The sequence below is a fragment of the Podarcis bocagei genome (genome assembly GCF_964188305.1).
Source record: "Podarcis bocagei genome assembly, chromosome: 15".
Taxonomy (NCBI): Eukaryota; Metazoa; Chordata; class Lepidosauria; order Squamata; family Lacertidae; genus Podarcis; species Podarcis bocagei.
Genome location: NC_138141.1, coordinates 16,767,310 through 16,789,251, shown reverse-complemented (window position 1 = coordinate 16,789,251; position 21,942 = coordinate 16,767,310). Strand labels below are relative to the sequence as shown.

The 21,942-nt window shown below is 49.6% G+C and overlaps 2 protein-coding genes across 3 annotated transcripts; both read left to right on the top strand.

Annotated features, from left to right (window-relative positions):
• The first annotated feature begins 706 nt into the window (after positions 1 to 706).
• On the top strand, positions 707 to 8,583 carry MPZL2 (myelin protein zero like 2). Its single transcript, XM_081172331.1, has 6 exons — positions 707 to 876; positions 3,475 to 3,641; positions 4,483 to 4,693; positions 4,827 to 4,971; positions 6,339 to 6,404; positions 7,154 to 8,583. The coding sequence occupies exons 1-5, from the start codon at positions 819 to 821 to the stop codon at positions 6,394 to 6,396; spliced, it is 639 nt and encodes a 212-aa protein (XP_081028457.1). The 5' UTR covers positions 707 to 818; the 3' UTR covers positions 6,397 to 6,404; positions 7,154 to 8,583.
• Positions 8,584 to 8,724: 141 nt separating this feature from the next.
• Positions 8,725 to 16,846, top strand: LOC308574477 (myelin protein zero-like protein 3). Of its 2 annotated transcripts, none has more exons than XM_081172330.1 (6): positions 8,725 to 8,989; positions 10,373 to 10,539; positions 11,555 to 11,765; positions 13,146 to 13,311; positions 14,056 to 14,110; positions 15,555 to 16,846. In XM_081172330.1, exons 1-6 carry the CDS (start codon positions 8,938 to 8,940, stop codon positions 15,579 to 15,581), a joined length of 678 nt encoding a protein of 225 aa, XP_081028456.1. In that variant the 5' UTR covers positions 8,725 to 8,937; the 3' UTR covers positions 15,582 to 16,846. The 2 variants fall into 2 exon arrangements, with proteins under 2 accessions (XP_081028456.1, XP_081028455.1); XM_081172329.1 differs by having other exon boundaries at positions 10,370 to 10,539.
• The last annotated feature ends 5,096 nt before the right edge of the window (positions 16,847 to 21,942 follow it).

Below are 21,942 nucleotides of genomic sequence, written 5' to 3'. Positions count from 1 at the left end.
CATGGAGGATAAAGCTACCAGTGGCTACTAGCCAGGATGGGTAGTTTGTATATCCTCTGCTAAGAGGCATCATGCCTCTGAATACCAGTTGCTGGAAAACACAGGAGAAGAAAGCGCTGCTGCACTCAAGTCCTGCTTGTGGCTTCCCATAATGGGCATCTGGTTGGCCACTGTGAGAACAGGACGCTGGACTGGATGGGCCGCTGCCTTGATCCCACAGCTGGGCTCTTATGTTCTCCCAGTTCCTCTGACCACAAATAGGGTGGAGAACTTTGCAAAGCCATTGACACAGAGCACCAGCATTCGCCTCTTGCTTCTGCCATGACTTAACGAGGTGCTCCTGGTCTGATCATCAGGTAGATGCCAAAATGGAGAATGGCAATCTCTCCTCCCCCTCTCTTCGCTGGAGCTAAGCACCCCCTGCTCAGCTATGGAAGAATTGAAGTTAGCAGAAAGAGAGAGCTCCTGAGCATGTGGGGAGGGCCTCCCCTGACGAATCACAACCAGCCCTACACATTGAGGAGTGCTACGTGCAGTCGAGCTACAGCCCCAGTTCCTCCCTGGAAACTACTGCCTGCCCCAGGGAAGTCAGGGTGGACGCAGCCTCAGCTGTAGCAGCAGCAAGACTGGGAGAGGCTTCCTGGTTTGGCCTGTGGGAGGGAGAGGGGAGGGGAGGAGGAGAAGCAGAGAGCCCTCTTGGCTCCACCTTGTTTAGTCCCGAGCCAGAAGGGCACCTGAGAGGAGTGGCTGTACTCTGCTGCAGCAGTCTGCCTCCTCTCCACCGTCCCAGCGGCTGGCACTGCCTGTGGAGTGTGGACATGGCACCTCGTTCCCAGGGGCTGTCTGGCCCCAGCTGGGTGGGTTTCCTGCTGCTAGGTAAGGACTACAGCCCTGCTCTTCTCTCCCTTTGCTTGTCATTCCCTGCCCTGGGCTCTGCTCTTAGGGGCAAGAGCTCCAAAGCAAGCTGGCAGGTAGGCTGGCTGGGCGGCAAGCCAGCCACTTTCTGGGCTGTGTGGACAGTGGAGAGCTCACAGGCGCTCTTGGACAAACAGGTTTGAGGTGTCTTCCAGGCACAGAGAAAAACTCCCCTCCACTGTCATTTCCTTGGCCTCCTATGGGAATGACCATGTGAGGGTGCCCAGCAGAGGGCCCAGGGCCAGGAGGGGATGGCCAGTAGTGGTCTCATTCTGTTCAGGCCAGCTGCGCCGCTATTGCCTGCCTGTACCTGTGCAATGTGGCCTCAACTCTGCTTTTCTCCAGCTGTCAAAATCCAGCTGATTGTGGACGGTTTACCCTGGTGTGATTGAACAGGGGCTGTGGTGAAAATATTGTCCTGAGCTCCTGTTTATTCTGTGTGTATTTTTTCCTCTCCTGCCAACCTTCCCCTCCCTCTGGAGGGCTCTGCCAAAAAGAAGGAATGTTTGTGCTCTGCTCCGCTGAGAGATAAAGGGAGGCCAATGCGGGAATGCGGGATCAGTTTCCTCTCCCGCAAGGGCTTGGCTTCTCTGGAGACCCTCCTTCCCTCCCTTGAGAAAACAGACCTTCACACCTTTCCCTAATGCAGCACTTTTAAGAAGAGACACTTGGCAGGTTTTGTTTTTTCACTGTTTCGTTTTCCGCGCCATTCCCCTTTTCCATGCCGGAAACCGAGGCCAGAAGGCAGCCGCGTTTTATGCAAGACCAGCCTGGCAATGCCTGTGTCCTAGCATGCCCAAGCCCAGCGCTCTACCCGTTGCATCACACGGCCAGAGTTCATTCGCTGTGGACGCAGAATCAACTCACGTGTTTTGTAAGCCGGATGTAGGAATCAAACATCTCTATCATAAGGAGTTACTTTACCATGAATCACTTAGAGGAGAAGCAGAGCCAAGGTCCTGGCAGTTCTTCCTTCTTCTGCAGAGGCAGCTCTTGGCTTTTCCTCCAACCTGACTAGGGGGGTGGTGGTAGCCTAGGGATTTATGGATCAGGTGGTCCAGCTGCTGCCCAAGGGCAGAGAGACCACTTTGGGGACCTTGCCACCTTCCACCCATGAGTACTGGCTTTGCCCAACTTCTAAAAGAGAGCTGCTTTATTTATTTTACTGTTTTATTTTGTGCATCGATACCCTGCCTTTGTTGCATCATGGTCAATGGGAAGGGAGTGGTAATTCCCATGTGTCCTTTCACCTGTGCCCTAAGCAGATACAGAGTGCCTTAGCATCCAAACAGAGGCTGCAACCTTTGGCATCTGGGTAAGGGCAGAGACCCTTTCCCTGAAGACTGAAATTAAGGAGCTTCTCAGGGTGAGCAGGAGAAAGAGATGGGCAGCTAGCAGCCCAGGGACTAACACAAGCCAGCGTTGGGAGATTTTAGGCATGGGAATCCTTTACTCTAGAGCAGCCAGTCTCCAAAGCGACTGCTCAGTTTTATTTACTTAATTTATGAATTGCTTTCCCTATAACATCCCCATGTGACTTAACAATAAAAATAACAACCATGAAAACATAGATACAATCTCAACCTAGTACACATAAAAATGGGGGTGAAAATCTCCATTTAAAAGGCTTTTTGGAAAAGGAACTTATTCCCAAGGCACCAAAAAGTCAGTGAATATGGTGCCTGTCTGTTATGTACAGGAGGGGTTTCCAAAGAGTAGGTGCTACACTGGAAGAAGCTCATTTTATTTTGGGGTAGCCTTTTCTGCCTGACAGCTGCAGGTAAGGTAAAGGTAAAGGTAAAGGGACCCCTGACCATTAGGTCCAGTCGTGGCTGACTCTGGGGTTGTGGTGCTCATCTCGCTTTACTGGCCGAGTGAACTGGCGTAGAGTTTCCAGGTCATGTGGCCAGCATGACTAAGCCGCTTCTGGCGAACCAGAGCAGCACACGGAAACTCCGTTTACCTTCCCGCCGAAGCGGTACCTATTTATCTACTTCGTGCTTTCGAACTGCTAGGTTGGCAGGAGCTGGGACCGAGCAACGGGAGCTCACCCCATCGTGGGGATTCGAACTGCTGACCTTCTGATCAGCAAATCCTAGGCTCTGTGGTTTAACCCACAGCACCACCCGCGTTCCCTGGAGAGACCAAAGTTTCTCCCCATGCTTATAGTGTGTAGCAGGAGCCCATCTTCTTCATGCTTCTTCCCCATGCTTATAGTGTGTAGCAGGAGCCCATCTTCTTCATGCTTCTTCCCCATGCTTATAGTGTGTAGCAGGAGCCCATCTTCTTCAGGAGCTGAAGCCAGTCAGGGCATTGAGTCCAGCAATCTTTCAGGGCAGTTGAGAAGCCCTCCCCTTCCAGGCTGCCCGAAGCACCCCAGGCTGCCTGAAAATCATCCAAGGAAGGTTTAGCCAGGGCATCACCAACCCTCTCTCTTGGCTCTGGGGGATTATTGGTGCTAAGCTGGAATGCTGACACTCGTGTGTGTGTGTGTGTGTGTGTGTGTGTGCGCTCCTCCCCCCTGTAGGGGCTCATTTTCTATGCTTCTTTCCCCTCCAGTGCTGTGGCCTGTGTCAGCTGTGGACATTTACACCCCTAAGTCCCTGGAAGTCCTGAACGGGACAGAAGTGCGCTTGAAATGCACCTTCCGCAGCTATTCCGCAGTCGGGTCAAAGTTGACAGTGTCCTGGTACTTCCAGCCTGAGGAACCTGGCAGCTCTGAGTTTGTAAGTTCATCTCTGCAGCCTTTTTGTGGAACATGACCTGGGCTCTTCCCCAGGGTTGTGGCCCCAGTTTGGTGCTTGGCCTCCAGAGGATCCTGAGCAGCTGGTATACCTCCCTGTGAAGTTGGGAGTTTTGCAGCAATCCGCTCACCACCTGCCTATACCCATGTCCAATATGCTCTGAATAAGCACCCTGCACCCTTGTGGAGCAAAGGGGAGTGGGTGTCACCTTGTACCATGGCTATGAAGCTCCAGAGACCAATCACGCCCAATAAAGCAGGACTTGTAAGGGGCTCTTGCTGATCAAATGTTTACAGATCCTGAAAACGGCTTGTATTATAATGTCTCTGCTCTGAATAGCTGCAGCTGACATCCATGCAACAAAAACCAGTCCCTGATGGGAAGATGGTTCAGATTCCTCTTTGGAGATTGGCTTAATCAAGGGCAGCTCACCACTGTTGGCAGGGCTGGCCCAAGGCATTTTGCTGCCTAAGGCAGAGAGCTAAAAAGGTGTTCACCCTCCCTAGCCAGGACCCACACTTTGAAAAGTCTTGCTGTCCCACTCAGACACAAATCCTCTCCCACTCTTTGGTGCTGCCTGAAGGAAGTTGCTTCACCCTGCTGCACGGCCGGGCCAGGCCTGACTAGTCAATCTCACCCATTCCCAGGGAGTATATTCATTTAGAGAACCTTCTGATCCTCCTCCAGGCCATTTTCAGTTTCAAAATCTCCTGCAGAAGTGGGAGGTGCTATCCACAGAGGACCGAGGTCACTGAAAAGTGGCTGTCATTTAATACCAGCAGTGGCAGGCATGATAGCTGGGCTTCTCCTTGCAACTTCCTAGGTTTTCTACTACAGTGGGGAGCCTTTTCCGTCGACATCAGGCCGCTTCAAAGGCAGAGTCACATGGGATGGCAACATCCACAAGAACGACGGCTCCATTATCCTTTGGGACACCAAGCCCAGTGACAACGGGACCTTCCAGTGCCACGTGAGGAACCCACCCGATGTGGACGGTCCGACTGGCGAGATCCAGCTACGAGTGGTGACAAAAGGTTTGTGACTTCGGGGGGAGGGTGCAGGTGGGTTTGCTGGGGGGGGAGGGGCTGCTCAGTAGCCAGTGCTGCTGGGGTACAGGGGCTACTATATCCCTCTTGCACACCCAACATGACTTTCATCCCTGCACAGTGACTTTCTCAGAGATCCACATCCTAGCGTTCATCATTGGCGCTGTTTGTTTTCTGATGATTGTCATCGTCGTCGTGGTTGTCATCTGCCGCTACCGGAAGAGAAGGCATGGAGATATGGAGTCAGAGGTGGAGGAGACAGAACTGTAAGTGTGTGTGTGTGTGTGTGTGTGTGTGTGTGTGTGTGTAAGCTGGCTAGAGGCAATTTGCCTGGCCTTGTGGGAACCACAACTGGTCTCTTGGCCGTCACAGAAAATGGACACCAACTGTTCATTGATACAGGTAAATCACTCTCTTCAAAAAAAGATGAAGACGATAACCACACAGCCTTGAGAGACAGAGCAAGGGATGGTTTGGGGCTGGGATCAGTAGGTAATGGCTGCAACAAGGAACCAGGAGTGCCAGAATTCACTTGCCTGGATCCCATGAAGCTTTAATGGGTCACAGGCGAGTGCCAATGGGCCGGGTTGTTGACAGGCTCTGGTGAACCAGAGAAGTTAAAATGAAAAAGGCCGAGTCTCTACACATGTGGCAGAATGACGTGGGCCTGAGGTGGGAACCATGGAAGCATCCAACTGATATTTATCACTTCTAAACAGACTGCATTTTAAAAATCCTCCTAAACATCTTAGGATCCAAACTCCTGAAGGGGGATTGGTCTGCCTGTGTCTTGAGGTCTTCAGCCAAAACCTTTACTCAGGTGTCTCCTTTATCTGGTATTCACCAATGAAAGTGGTGGCTTCCCAGCTGGGGAACATACTCCCAAGATAGGTTCGCCTAGTGCCAACAGTGAACTCTTTTCAGCCCCAGGCAAAAGTGTTTGATGTAAATTAGTTTTATGAACTGTGTTTATTGCTTTGTGGTTGAAATTGATTGCATACCACCCAAGTCCCAAAAGGATGAAAAGCTGTATAAATATGTTTTGTAACAGATAAATAAAACCTCCTTTCCAATGGAAGTTTAGCCCACTTGGGGAGAAAAGTTCTACACCACTCTACTAACAGCTGTGCTAGTTTCCCATCGCAAGCAGTTTTCATTGTAGGGCCATTCAAAGTTGGGACCCACACCCTGCAGCTACAGTTTTCAGTGTGGTGCAGACCATTCTGCTATCTCGTTCTTCTGCTACGTATACAAGGTGAAGGAAATTCATTGCAAAACATTTTGATGGCTTTTTGTCGAAGTGGAGGAAAAGTCGGGCCAGAAACTGAACTGCGTTGCTCCACAACTGCCTGCAAGTGGGGCACATTTGCTGTGTTACTAGCAGACTTGTGACCTACACAGTGAGCGCTCCACCGAGTGGATCAGGACAGTGACTTTGGCAGGACCCAGGACAGCTGAGCTTCACTAGCTTCTAGGTTGGGGTTGGACCTCCTGCTGCTCCTCACTGCGTCCCAAATCCAGGAGTGACTCCTGCCTTTCATTTTACACAACAGCCTCTTTTTTGCTCCCTGACCCCGAGGCCAGAGAACTTGGCTGGCTTCCTAACTACTGCCTTTGTTGTATTTGATAACAGGCCAGAGAAGGAGAATTTGAAAGAGACAGAGAAGCACCTGCTGGAAGAGGGAGCCTAATGTGCCCGGTAGGTACCTTTGGCCTTGCCCCTTTCTCCAGAAGGCATTTCTGTCACCAGGTGGGTGGGAGAGTCCAAGGTGGGTCAGCGAAAGCCCAGTGGAAGGCGTCTCCATCTAGCCGTTCCAAATGTTTGGGGAAAGGGCCACAGCTCAATAGCAGAGCACCTGTTTTGCAAGCAGAAGGTCCCAGTTCAATCCCTAGCACTATTTCCTGGTGGGACTCGAAAAAGACCCCTTGTCTGAACCCCTGGAGAGCTGCAACTAGCCAGTGCAAGCCGTATTGACCTAGATGGACCCAGTGCTCTGACTCTCTATAAGGCAGCTTCCTGTGTTCCCCTATCCCTGCAAGAAAGAGCACTTATAGGAGCTTTTAAGTAAGATCTAGTGCTTGAGTTTGGCTTTTTCCTTTTTCCTCCACTCCCCTTTTCCTTTAGTGTTGTGCCATTTTTATTCTAAACCTGAGGGTAGGGACTATCTTATTATTGAGCATTGTAAACAACTCTGGTAGCATTTTTTTTTGGCTGGACAGCAAGATCCAAATACTTTAAATGAATAAAATAAAATTGGAGGGAACTGAGAACGTTGTCACATACCTTGCAGATAGAGGAATTGAAACCTTTTTATGCAACTTGTTGGCACACCCCTGCAGTGTTGCCTTTGCTGGCCTAGGTTGAACCCATCACCCTTTCCAGCATTGCCCTCAGGCTCAGGGACAAAGCCTAAGAGTAACCTGTCTACCTGTCTGTCCTCCTCACAGGTCTACTGCCCACCCCCATAGGAGCTGGAGGCTGGTTCTTCAGAGTTCTGGATCAGAGGTGGCGGATGCCACAAGACAGCTGTCCCTGATTCCCTTTGCCTTAGAGAAGTGCATCATCACTGTTATCTTCAAAGGCCCTCTGAGGCTGCAGCTCTTGGTGGAAAGACCTTAAGGCTTGGTCTATAGAAGAGTTTGGCAGTTCCTAGTGATGCTATAGTATGTGTGTGTGTGGGGGGGGGTCATGGGTGCATCCCCAGCCCTGGCCTGGTGCATATCTGTGGGGAATTATTCCAAGCAAACTGCTGAAAGGGGGGCCCCTCCATGTACGACTGTCAGAAAAGGCAAAGACTCCAACACACAGCCTTTTTCTCAACTAGGACTATGCCACTCTTGCACAAATACAGTCCATCTTTCTAAGTTTCTGGGGAGCTCAGCCTGGCTAGACTCCTGAGGCTTAAAGGATAATAATAATAAATTATTATTTGTACCCATAGAAGCCCTCCCTACCCCTACACAGCTAAATTTGCTGTTAAACGGAGAATAGAAACATAGAGTTGAAAAGAACCATCAGGGCAACCCCTTGCAATGCAGGAATCTTTTTGACCAAGGTGGGGCTCAAACCCACAACCCTGAGATTCTCCTGCTCTGCCAGCTGAGGTGTTGCTCAGAGTCACAGCCCACAGTGCTCCAATCATCCTATAACCAGCAGTTCAGTATCCACAGTAGCTCCAATATCTGTAGGGTTGGTCAACATTTTGAGCCCAGGAAGAAAGAAGCTGATGATGGGTGGGGCGTCTGGGTTTCTGTTTCTTCACAGTGAGCCATCACCATTCCTTTCCCTGCGCACACTGCTCCCCATGCGCAAGCCAGGATTCTCTTCCTCCTCCTCCTCCTGGATTTCTTCAGCCGCTGTGGTATCTGGAGATGCAAACGGACTTGTCCAAATGCTGGGACAAACCCCTCTTCCCGCAGAACTTGCACCCAGGGCCATTTGCAATTCAACAGCTTTCAGGACTGGAGGCTTTTCAGGAAGCCTCAGCCAGCCTTTCTCTGCGCTATATATTTATTGCTCAGAAACTGCCTTTCAGCCCTCCAAACCAGGCCAGTTCAGCCTCTGCTTGCCCCACTATTTGGGGAGGGGGCGAGGTCACATCTGTAGAGCCCCTTCCTCCTCTGCTAGAGGACATGCCCTTCCCCCGCCAGCCTGCCTTGCAGGGGAGCAGGGGGTCGTCCTGGGCCCCCGAGTCAACTGCCAAGCGGGCCCGGTCTGCTTCTGGATATGGAAAGTGGTCGGGGGCGGGGGCACCTTGGGGGCGCGGGTTTGTCCTTTGCCCTGAAGTTTAGTTGTCCGTAAGAGTCTGGTTACGCAATTGTATGTAAATAAGTTGTATTTCACAATAAAAACCGTAGACCTTTGGAAGTCAAGCGAACTTTCAGCCTGCTTTGTAAGTTTTTTTCCGGGCTTCTCGTGGGGAAGCCGGCCAGCCGGGAGGCCCCTCTTCCCGCGGCAGAGGGAGGCAACGCGGGCCGGCAGCGCCCTAGAGAGAGAGGTGGCCTGGCGAGGGCGGCAATATCATTGCTCCGTATCCCGCTTGTGGAACCGGTGACGCCGCAGAGCGCTTGGGTGACTCAGTCGCGACTGGCGTCTTTTCGGCGCCTCTGAGCATGTGCAGAGTGCCGGCTGCTGGGCAGGGAGTGTCTCTGGGCGGCCATTTTGAGCCTCTCCCCTCCCTTTCCGGCCTCACCTGGGCGGACAGGTGTCGTCCGAGGAAGTGGCGAGGAAAATGGGGCTCTCGCGGAAGAAGCCTGGCGGTGGGGTCCTCCTGCTTCTATGGGGTGAGTGAGGGCCGGAGGCGGGAGCGGGGCCCTTGCCTTCCCAAGCGCTGTGCTGGATCTCGGGCTTGGCTCTGGTCCTGAGGCCGGCCTGACCGAGAACAGCCGCCCGGGCCTGGTGCCAAACAGCGAGAAGCGCAGCCAGGTCTCCTCCGGAGCAAGACGACTCGGGGTCCAGCTGGCTGCCTGCCTGTCGGCGGTACGGGGTCAAGGGAGACATTGGGGCGCGGCGAGGGCTCCCCTCGTGGTTTCCAGCCGGGAGCGAATCGGGGCCAGAAGCCTCGTGCCCCTTTGCCTGCTGCCCGGGGAAGAGGTGCACGGCCAGCCCGGCTAAGGGAATTTTCTTCCCGGAGACGCGACTCCGCCAAGTGGCGGAGCGAGGCGACGGGGCTCGCTCCTCCCGGCTCCTGTAGGGATGGTGGACCACGAGACTGAGCTACCTTGCGGGGTTGTTGTCAAAAGAGCAGCTGGCCCAGGCCCTCGAAGTGCGCTGAACAGGGGGGAAAGCCAAACAAATGCCCAGAAGTCGTTGTCGTAGGCTGAAAGTATCACTGATGGGTTGTATTGAGTGCTTTTCTTACTCCGAGTAGACCCATTGAAACGAGTGACCCATTGAATAAAATTAGATCTGCAGCGTTGGATACAGTGAAAAATAAAAATGCGTCCCAACAAGAAAGAAAATGGGAGGTGGAGTCTATAAAGCACTGAGACTGGCACTTCTAATGGAACCCACCCCAATCCTCCCCACCCCAGACTAAATGCAGTGGCGTAGCGTGGGTTGTCAGCACCCGGGGCAAGGCAAGTAATTTGCGCCCCCTAACCCATGGATTTGCGCCCCCTAACCCTAACCCCCAGATGTTGCGCCCGGTGCGGCCGGCCCCCCCTGCACCCCCCATGCTACGCCACTGACTAAATGTTTAGGTCCCTGCCTCTGGGGCTGGTGTTAGACATTGTGCTGCCATAGGCAAAGAATAACCTCCGCTTCCAGAGCACAGCAGCCTGTATGGGGGGGGGGGAGATCATGGGGGGCACAGCACCATCCTTCCAAGATATTGCTACTGCTCCCCCGTGTCATCTGCTCAAGGCAGTTTCTTCCTTTTGTTTAATGATGGGGCCCCTTCTCGCCACCTCCTGGTAGTTGCTATGTCTGGAGGCTGCAGAGCACCAGAAGGTGCTGTTTTTTAGAGTCCTTTGTGGCTGGTTCTGCTGAGTTCCTGATCTCTGCCTGGCCAAGGGAAAAAACGGTGGGCGGTTCCTTTGCTGAGCTAAGCACTTCCTGCAAAGTGGGTCTGGTGGAAGAGGGAGCAGCAGGAACTCTTCCTGCCAACACCTCTGCACTCCTGCTCAGGTGACTAACCCACCTCTTGGGGTTATATTTTGCAGCAGCCCTTGCCAGAGTCCACTCCCTGGAGATCCAGGCTGACTCAGACGTCCAGGCCTTTGTGGGTGAGGCCGTGATCTTGAAGTGCTGGTTCAAGTCTTCCTTCCCAGTCACAGAGAAGCTCACCATCGATTGGACATACCGACCTCTTGCAGGGGGCAGTTTGGAGCCGGTGAGTGGTGCTTTCACTGTCTGCCCGCTGGCTCTTGGCAGAGTGGCGCATGTGCCTGCCACTTCTGCTGTGGTGGGTGCCACTGGTGCACAAGGTGTATATGGTGGCAGGTATGCAGCAGAGCCTTTGTCTTGCTGCTCTGGGGGTGCCAATCGAATGGCTTTCAGTATCGCTGAGATCATCATCCTTCCTGCAGAAGCATGAGCCTGCCTTGCTGGAATGTTGCTGTGCATCTCTGCAGTGAGATTGGCTCATGAAAGGCCTTGAGTCATTGGCTCTTGGCTGTCATGGGATGTGATACTCACCATCTCTCTATATTTTTTTAAAAAATAATTTTGTATTTGATTTTACAATACAATACAATACATAACAATACAAAATACATATCCATATTTAGAGACTTCTCCGAATCTCTGGACTTCCCATCTCCCCCTCCATGGGTCCAGTTGCCAACCTTTTCGACTGCATGTTGTTCCATAATTGAGGAAACCAGGCAGTTACAGGGAACCAGGCAGAGAGCCTTCTCGGTAGTGGCACCCGCCCTGTGGAACGCCCTCCCACCAGATGTCAAAGAGAAGACCAGACTTTTAGAAGACATCTGAAGGCAGCCTTCTTTAGGGAAGCTTTTAATGTTTAACAGACTACTGTATTTTAATATTTTGTTGGAATCCGCCCAGATGGACTGGGTATAAATAATAAATTTATTATTATTAATAATTTATTATTATATTTTATATCACTCCATATTGTCCATAGTATCTGCTACATTACAAGTGTTATTGCAATCCTGCTAATGTTTTCATCTGCTTACAGTGGCCTCCCAGATAAATTATATTTTTTTCCCATTCTTTATTAAAGTTTTGGTTCCTGAGCTTTCCGGTCAGTTTTGCCATTTCGGCACAGCCCAACATCTTAGCTTGCCATTCTTCTCTGGTAGGGACTTTTTCTTTTTTCCATCTCTGGGCTAGTAGCATCCGTGCGGCTGTCAGTGCTCACCATCTCTTAACTCCTCTAGATCTTCCACTACCAGTCAGATGCCTATCCAGCTAAGAAGGGCACCTTCCGTGACCGGGTATCCTGGGTTGGAAACGTGGCCAAGCGGGATGCTTCCATTAGGATCAACAACCCAACGATGGATGACAATGGGACGTTCACCTGCGCTGTGAAAAATCCCCCGGATGTGCAGCATAACATCCCCCAGACTATGCTGACTGTCACTCAGAGAGGTAAAGCAATGTTTCTAGTCCCTGTGGCCATGGTGGTTCTGCCTCCCCGCCTCTCCCAAGCCTTTCCTGTCAAGAGCATTAAAACCTTGTTGCTGTTTCCTGAAAATCCCAGCCTCTTAGTGTTATCTCCCCCCCCTGCCATCCTCTACCAGTTGCATTTTCTAGCATGCACTATTTCAGGAGAATGGTAAGGCCCTCATTCTACCCTGGGGGCTGCTGGGTTGAGCGTCAGATCTGCTCACTTCCTGCCTTAGTCCCCAGAGGCTGGTGAGTACAAAGTGAAAAGAGAAGGGGTGGGGCTCAGTCACTGTATCTGTGTGAGCCTGCAATTAGGACCTGTTTTTTTTGCCATGGAGAGAGGCAAGTTCTTTGGGGTGTCTCTTCCCTTTCCCCCTTTTGGAGATTTCAAAGCCTGCTAGGCCTACAGAACCAAAAGTTTATTTTGAGTCGTTCTTATTTTAATGTAGAACCATGGCTAAGGACATAGACTGCCACCTCAGTTTTATTTGGACTGGTATCAAGTGACCATTGCTGAAGAAGAATGGCCTGATGTGACCGAGAAACAAATAACTCAAGACAAAAGCAACATACCTAAAACAAAGAACTTTAATGATGTATAGAAGTTCAGAGTCTGTGTTTCTCTGATTCTTTCTCAGTTCTACAATTGGTATTTGCAATTAGTTCATGCTAATTACAGTGGACCCTTGGGTTACGTTACCTTCAGGTAACATAAGTTTTGGGTTGCGAACGTGGCAAACCTGGAAGTTTCGCCGCGTGCACATGCGCAGAAGTGCTCTGTGCGCCTTGCGTGTGCGCAGAAGCAGCGTCTCTGCTTATGAAATTTTCAGGATGCGCACAGACCCCTGGAATGAATTAAATTCATATCCAGAGGGTCCTCTGTATAAAACATTCATAAGTTTATTCAGTTTATATTGTATTCCTGCTTTAATTTTCATCATAAGCAATTTGCTTTATTTTCTGTAAGTTACTTTCTTTTCCTTAAATTCCTTAATACTATTGAGCTTTAATAAGCTGATGGATTTGTTCCAGTCACACAAAACTGAATCTGCTGCGGATATCCTTAGTTAAGCTTTCATGTTTCACCATGTTTCTGCTGAAAAATTCAAACCCCGATGGGAAGACTCAGTTAGCATTTGTGCATTGGCCTGGGATTAGCATGGTATGTGCTTACCTCCCATCTTCTGTTCTGGGGACTGGCTGTGATGCCTCCTTAATTTAGCGTTTTGCCTTCTTTTCTCACGTGGGTTGGAAACTCAGTTGTGGTTTGATCTTGGGTGTTCCCCTTGGAGCCTCTGTTCCCCAGAGGCCCAGCCTGCCCTTCTGGTGTGCCTGTGGCCTGATTCCTGCCTCTTTCTCCAGGGGCCTCCTTCCAGCTGACGTCAGCTGGGCTTCTCTCCATCCTGGTCTTCCTCCCCTCAGCCATTGTGGTGGCCTTGCTCCTGGTTCGAATGGGCAAGAAGCTCGGGGTGCTGAAAAGCAAGAAGAAGTGCAGCTACAAGAAGTCCTCCATCGAAGTCTCTGAAGAGTGAGCACTTTGTGTTCTGTGCTTAACCAGGGAGAAGCAGAGAGAAGTAGCGTTTGGGGAGGGGAGGGCTGCCCTGAGGGTTCTTGTTGGGCTCCCAGGGCTTGTACTCAAGGTCACTTAATGGAGATTAATGACACCACCCCATACAACCCTCACCATGCCCATGATCTCAGACCAAGGGGAATATAATGAGCAGAATATGTGGTTATTGTGGAGCAGCTGATTCAGACTGTGAACCCTCCATAGGGCATCAGCAGGTGTTTTGATGATTGACATACCTGGTGCCTCAAAGGCATACCCCACCTACTGCCAGCTCCTGCATAAATCTTGGGAGCTTGGTGGTCTGCAGCTGTTGCTCCACCTCAGGAGCAGGTAGTGGTGGACTTGCCTTCATTGGAGGTTGGGTGGCCTCCTGTCAGGGATTATTTAACTGTGATTCCTGCATTGCAGAGGGTTGAGCTAGATGGCTTTGGAAGTCCCTTCCAACTCCACAATTCTGTGAACAGCAACACCATGGAAGCTTTGCGGCAGATGCAGGGGGCAGGGTAGGGCGAGTCTGGTCAAGCCTCACCAGTGAGGAGCTGCTTGTCAGGATAACTGGGTTTCTTTTGGAGGGGATGGGCAGAGGTGGAGCAAGCTGACTGGCACAGGTGTGCAGCTGGCTGCCCTGGGGGTTTTGAGGGGGCGGGTGCCAGACAGGCAAAGGAGACACATGCTGGACTCACCTCTGTGCTCTTCCTGTAGACCTGAGCGACCTAAGTGCAAGGAGAGGCTGGCCGCCTGGTGTCTGCGATGTCTGGTAAGCAAAAGTGCCATCCTTACTCACAGCCAGTTTGACGCTGGCAAGATAGCAGGGAGGGCAAAGCATCTTGGGCCTGCCATCAAATTCCCATTCATGCCTGACCCAATCCAGAGGCCAAGATTGAAGTCTTCTACCTTTGCCGCTGTAGGTGTCAGAAGGGTGGAGCCGTTTGTGAACAGGGCTGGCCTGGGGGAGTGGGTTGGGGGGCATAGGAACAAACCCACTCGCAGATACCACCCATTGTTTCCATTTGCCCTTCAGTCATGAGAGGTAGGGTGGAGGCATGCTAGTCATCTGGCCCTAGAGAACCTCTCTCTTTCCCTCCTGCCATTGCTAGCAGGTGCACCATTTTGGGCAGGGGCTGCAAGGGGGATAGGAGAGCTAGGTGAGCACCATTTCCTGTTGCAGCTGGCGTCCAGGGTGGGGTATACTACAGCTTCATCTGAAGTACTCTCCCACCCTTTCATAGGGCTGGTCATTAGGCTTGAGTGAAGCAGCTGGCTGAGGCAAATGATTTAGGGCAGGGCTTCCCAAACTTGGGTCTCCAGCTGGTTTTGGACTACATTTTCTATCATCCCTCACCACTGGGATGATGGGAGTTGTAGTCCAAAAACAGCTGAAGACCCAGGTTTGGGAAACCCTGGTTTAGGGTCTTGTGAAAGGGCAACAAATGGCCAGCGATTTAATCCATTATTGTATTTTTAGTCCCAGAGAGAGGCCCTTTCAGGTTTTTCTCATTCAGGTGCCAAAATGACTTGCTCTATGTACCTTGACTTGGGGGAGGAGACATTTACTGTTCCACTACAGGTAGCAAAATGTCTTTTTGGGCCAGCCCTGTTTGCCAATGAAGCAAAGACCAAACATTGGATGGGTGGGAGAGTTGACTGTCCCTTTTGTTTCTGAACATGGATGTTTGTGTGGCTGGCACGTGGACATTTTACTGTGTGATAATGTTGTGAAGTCCACAATTGCACATGCAAACTGTAGGTTCTTGGGCCTGAGCTGCTGATGAATTTAGAGTCTCTGTGCTGGTGTTCAGCCAGAGTATACAAGGAGGTTGTCAGCAAGAGTACAAAATAAGACTGAGTTGAAGGATTCTGTTGGTTACGCAAGGAAGTGGCATTGCAAGTGTGTGCCCTGGTCCATGAATCTAGTATTGTGTCTTAGTCCATTTCCCATAGTGGTCTCATCCTCATATGGAGGTTTCTGAAGAAGACCAGGGTGTACACTCTGGCATGCTGGGCCTGTGTGTGAGAGAAGAGAGGGGCGGAATCTATCTGAGCTTCCTTGCAGACATTTCCAGATCTGGGTTCAGTGAGTTGCTTAGCACAAAATCCTCCAACTCATTTCTCCAGCAGTAAATTTCTGCTAGGTGAGGCATTTGGGGGGGGGGGTCTTGTTGGCTCTGTTGCTTGACCTTTTCTTCTTGCATTCTTTTCAGGATTCAGATGATGAGGATCCTTACTGACTTGAGGACAAAGGTATTTTTTCTGAATGTCATCTGAAGGCCAGCAGGATACATCCCAGTGATTCTTCAATGAATGGAACTTTGGCGCTGGACTTCATGGTGTCAGGAGGGCTCTGATGGTGTGTGTGGGATCAGGTTCTACCTCATGTTGCGGATCATCAAGATGTTACAGCTTCTCATTGGTTGGTGTGGCTCTTGCCCTGTTTCTCTGGATGGAGAATGCAGCCTGTGGGGAGTACATCTGTCTGTTTGGACTGTTGGGTTCTGGGTAAGATGACCTGTGCTGATTGACACTCTTGAGCTGCTGCTTCTCCACACACTGCGTTGAACTCAGCCACCCTTTAGCACTTGACTCATGAAGGTATTACTTGGTCCTCCTCCTCCTTGCCATATTTTTCCACAAACCTCCTGTCTATTTCCAACTCCCACAGTAGCAGCAACAGTAGCAACAGCAGCAACAACAAGAACAAAATGTTTGGAAATGGTGTGGGCACCTTGTGTCTGGTGGCCAGTTACCACTGACATGGAGAAAGGGCTGGGCTATATCTGAAGCAGGCAGATGTTAGCGCCTGCGGTGGCTTGAAGAGAGTTGGGCAGGTATTCCATGGCTCAAGGTACCAGAGAGGTTCACTGTGCTTTTCTTTCCAGGGAGAGAGAAGGGCCACTGTGTGATCTTCTCCTATGGCTGCTGCCCTTGGCTGCTGGTTCAAAGCCAAGCTGGCTGTAGGCAGTGGAACCAGAGCAGGTAATAGTGGGGGGACTGGGCTTCCTTGTAATGAAAGCCAAGTGTGGCAGCTGGTCTTGTGCCGCATGCCTGGGGCTGGTATTACGTTCCTACGTTCAAGCAACTTGGAGCTAAAATGTAAGAAGAGCCTTCATTTGGAGATCCATGCACACCTCAGGATGTCCCCCAAAGGTATAGGCATTTGGGAGGCCCTGGGACAAGACTCTAGAGCAGTGGTTCCCAATTAGCTAAGTACCGTTGACCCCCTGGGTGGGTTACACTGCCTCACTGGGGTCTGCGGGCCACCGGTTGGGAGCCCCTACTCTAGCGGACTGTTCCGCGTTTACTTACAGAAGAATTTCCTCTTTGTCAGCCTGCCTTTCCTCTCCAGAATTGCTGCTTGTGTCTGTGCAGATGCCAATATGTGCACTGTCTCCTCCTCTTTCACAGACATTTATTCCTCAGTGGGGCCTTTCTGTGGATAGGGGCTGTGGGAGGAGGATTCCCATCTCTCCTGTAGCCAATAAATATCTTTTACCAACCCTGTCTAATGGTCTTTTTTGTTCTGGCCAGGAGTGGGCGGCAGGCAAGCTGTTGAAAGAAAAGGGTTTTGCCCAAAGTGGGCAGGGCCAAAGCTAGCATGCATGCATGCATGCATGCATCAATCAATCAATCAATCAATCAATCAATCAATGAATCACACAGTAATGTCTATGCTGATTGGCAGCTGCTAAATTTTCTCCCTGGTGCTGCAAGGAGTTGAACTTGAGAGTATGCCTCTCACAGTAGGCAGTAGACTTCTGATTGCCATTTGCTGGGAATCAGAAGTGGGGAATGCAATTGCATTCGGGTCCTGCTTGCTGGCTTCCCATAAGAGGCATGTGGGTGTCCTCTGGGAGAGCAAGATCCTGGATAACACAGGACCCCTTTGGCCCGATCCAGTAGGCTCTTCTTATTACCTTCTGCAAGCAAACAGAGGTTCTACCACTGAGCTGCAGCCCATACATTAGGGTTACCAGGGTTTCCCGGGGACAGTCCCTGGATTTGCAAATAAGTCCCTGGACAAATTCCATCCCCTGAATATCCCCAGATTTCATCTAATGTCTCTGGGAAACGCAGCAGCGGCAATCTCAGCAGCCTGGAGCAGTTGGCTCTGGCTGGCTTCAGGAGCTGCTCGGAAGTCCCCAAATAATGGTGGTGCAGGGACTCTAAGATGCAGCTTCCGGGCTGCCTCCACCTTCCCTGACCCCAGCAACTAAGCTGTGAAGGGAGGCTTCGTGCTGCCTATTGGAGCAGCCTCCCAACTCCTCCTTGTGTGCAGACAGGAGCGGGACAGAGATCTGTCAGCTGTGAAGGGAGGCTTCAATGCGTGCAAGCAGGAGGGGGTAGGGATCTCTCAGTTAGGCAATGGGAAGCCTTCCCAGCTTAGGGCTCTCCGCCCCCTTCTGTTTGCACGCAAGTAGGAATGGGATTGGGGCTGCTCTGATGGGAAGGGAGGCATTGTGCTGCCCGAGCCTCGCCGCCGCCACCGCTCTCGGCCCTCCTTCTCCGCCTTCCATGCCTGACCCACCTTGCACCACTTCCCCACCACCACCACCACTGAAGAACCAACAACTCAGGGGCTGCCCAGGCTCATGGAGAAAAGAGATAGAAGCCTCGGAGGAAGGGGAAACGTGGCGGTTGAGGTCAAGGTGGCAGCCATCTGCCACCGCCATCGCTGCAGCATCAACGTCCCAAAAGTGTAGTATTTATTTTTTTATTTATTTAAAGTATCCCTGGATTCATTGAAAAAAATCTGGTAACCTTGCCATACATGCGCCCATAAGATGCACACATACGCAATCAGGCTCTACCCATTCCAGCAACAGGGCATTGCTTTGAATTGAGGGAAGGGGGGTTGTAAGGCATGGGAGGGTTAACACTTTCCCCAACTACACCCCCTCCTTCCCCCAAATGCTCCCTGGTGCATCTGCTAGGCTTGAAAGAAGTCTTTTATAGGAACCATGAGGTCAAAAACTTTTTTAAAAAATGGGGGAAAAATTATATTTTATTTAAGAGAGCACTGCAAGCACATGAAAACTTTAGCAGGATTTTAATCTCACTAATGTAATGTGACAAACATCATGGACAATATGGATTGATATAAAATATAGACTATGGAATAATATGCAGTTGTAAATGTTGACAATAGAATCCATGAAGGGGATGGGGGGAAATCTTGAGATTCAGCGTAATCTCTGTACTGTATATGGATATGTATTTGGATTGTTATAAAATAAAAATGATTTCAAAAAGAAAAAAAGGGCAACTTGTACATGCAATTATAGTTAAAATATATGATTTATTTTAAAAATAAAAAAACAGATGATATATGGAAAGAAAGAAAGGAAAAAGGAAAAGGAATGATGGGAGGTCAGGTCAGGGCAGGCAAAAACTCCCTGATTTTGTCTCTAGCATCTGTTTCTTAAGGGGTTACTGGTTTGAGGACATGGGGGTTCTGAAAGGCTTTTAGTGTTGATGGACCCATGAAGCCCTATTGCGCCATCATCTACCCCTCCTCTTTTGGGTATTCCGTTAAAGGAATCCGGCGGCGCGTGGATCTTGTCCGATACCCTGCTAGTGGCTAGGGCCATGGTAGGACCCCCGGTGACGTCATGGGGGAGCTTCCAGTTGTATTTGCATCAACAAGCTCCTCCTATTGGTTGTTAACCTTGATATGACTCCTGGCTGTGTGGGGTGGAGTCTTGTACTGCTGTTTCATCCAATGCCTAAGCCAATACTACTCACATGTTGTAACCAATAAAAATTGTGGCCTAATTTTGCCCATTAACCTAAAATAATGTGTCTGTGTGTCTTATTATAATCCTATGCCGGTGGAGGGTCCTCGACTCACAACTACAGATTGGCAAGGAAGTGAGGCTTCCCACGGTGGTCTACATGGTCCCTACGAGTGTTACCAAAGTGATCTGGCTGAAGCCTGGATGCCTTTCCTTAGACTCCCTTTGGGCCTGTCATCACCCCTGTCATCACTCCCAGCCCTATTGCTGGGAGGGCTCCTTCGGCCATAGCCCTGGTCACATGTGGCTGGCTCTTTTCCAGCCCCGTCCCTGCCATCTGTTCCAGCTGGGGCCTCTGATCTGTTTTAATTTGTGGAAAGGCAATGCCTTGACAGCGCTGGAGAGCTTTACCTTAAAAGCAGCCAGGTCAAGTTCCTGTCCAGCAACTATCAAGTTTCTTTGAAACATGAAACCCACCCTTCTCTGTTTCTCCCTCCTTCAGATGTATAAGAGAGAAAGTCCTTGGCTGAAGTTTATTGAGTGCCACAGAGTGACTCCTTCCTTGCCATCACCCTGAAAATGGAAGCCTCCCCTTTCCACCAGCATCCAGCACTGCCCAAAATGAAAAGCATTTAGATAAAGCAAGAGACATGTCTCTTGCTTCCCCAGGCAGCACTGGTTTAATGCAGGGGGGCTGGGGACATTTTTCAACCTGAGAACTTTTCCTGCTTGGCAGGGGGTTGGACTCGATGGCCCTTGTGGTCTCTTCCAACTCTATGATTCTATGATTCTATGATTCTATGAACTCTGTGGGTCATTCTTAGCAGGTGAGAGGGGGCGCCCACTTGTCAGTCACCCCATATCTTCTGATGCCAGGTAGCTCAAAGTTCAAGCCAGGAGCAGGCAGAGCCTTAGCTTTGATCCTAGCTTGTAGTCCCACAATGATAAGATTGGAGATTAGCCTCTGCCTGTCACCTTTTGCAATCACAGAGCAAGCAGAGACTAGTTGTCTGGCGGGATTGTTGTTATTTCTGTTGTTTAACCTGGTTGCCTTTCTCAAAAACCACTCAATGCGCCTTACAGAAGCAAAAAATATTTGCTTGCTTCGTCAGTTCGTATGTTAACATTGGAATGATACCGAGAAGCTTAGCACGAATTCAGGAAATTTTCCATATTTTGTTGCCATTATGCAGCCAACATTGTTATGTGCAAGTGGAACTTCAGAGGAGATTGGGGCAGGCTTGTCTGTGGGTGGGAGGTTGCTGTCATTTATTATACTAATGAGGAGTTTAGTTGTTAATCACATTTAAACAAAAAATCCTACAAAGTTTGCATTACACACACACGAAAATATATGACTATATATATCTATATGGATACACACACACAAAATCGTTGCTAATCATTAACCAATTATCAACATCAAACAGTTCTTAATGGAAGTTAAAATTCAATGTCAGCTAGTGGTTCCCCCTTAGATTTGAATTGGAATGAGTCCTAGGACTCAGCTACATTAGTAAAAATAAAACGTCATAAATGCATTATAAAACTGTGACACCAGATGTCGCTGTAGAGCTGAAATAGGAACTCACTGAAATTGTTCATTGTGAGTTTTAAAATGGCTTTTTTTTGCAGAGCATTTTCAGAGTGTTTTTTTTTTATAGCTGTGTAGATTCAACCCTAGAAGGTATGCATTCACCATGGTGTTTCCTAATTCTGGACAGGACAAACACAGCTTAACTTCTGTTGTCAATGCTCTGGTAACCTCTATGTTGAATTAGTGCAACATAGGGCTACATAGAGCTAGTGCAGAATTCAGCAGCTAGGTTGCTCAATAGGGCAAGACAGGTTGAGCACATAACACTAATCCAGACCTGACTACTGGCTACCAATTAATTTCTAGGCCCAGTTCAAAGTGTTGGCTTTGACCTATAAAGCCTTATGTGACTTAGGACACAAATATCTCAAGGACTGCCTCTCCCCACATGAACCAACCCAGACCCTGCAAATGTCACCTGAGACCCTTCTCCATGAGCCTACTTCATGGGAGTTCCAGAGGGTGGCAACATGAGAACAGGCCTTTTCAGTGGTGGCTCCCTCTTTGTGAAATGCTCTCTTCAGGGAAACTCAGCTGGTATCATCTGTATCTATTTTTAGGCACCAAGCAAAAACCTTTATTTTTACCCAGGCTTTTAGTTTGAAGGGTTTTTAAAGTATTTGTGGCCGCTTTTGGTGGGGCAGGATCGGCTAGTCATGTGTTTTATTTATATAGGTGTGGTTTTTTAGTTTAGTTTTTTTTAAAAAAAGATTTTTAATTGTGTTTATTGTAGTTGGTTTTAGTATTTCTATTGTGCTTGTAAAATTGCTTTGAGTCATTGCCATGAGTAAAGTGGCAAATAACCCATCAACAACATAATATGTCCTGTCTTCAACCTTCTGATAGAAACCAGATCTCTGCATGCTTATGGGATAACATGATTCACACCTTAAGAATTTACAGTCGGTTTCAATTACAAGCAGAAGTTTGCTTTCTCAAAAACAGAATTCCTTGTGAAATAGTTGTAATTACATAATGCCCAGTTCAAGTTGCATCATGTTTGATGGAAATTTATTATAACTATGGGGAAGTTACAAACTTTTGACCCATGGTCCTGGAAGGAGGAAGTCAGTTAATTAAGTTCTTTTAGCATAACAATTTATTTTGGCTGCAGTCCTGTGTGTGTTTACTTGGGAGTAGGCCCTACTGAACTTGATGGAACTTGCCTCTGAGTATATATGCATGGGATTGCAGTGTTAGACTTCAGTCCCATTTACACATTTTTATTATGTTACTTCTCCCACTTCACATTTCTTTTTAAAC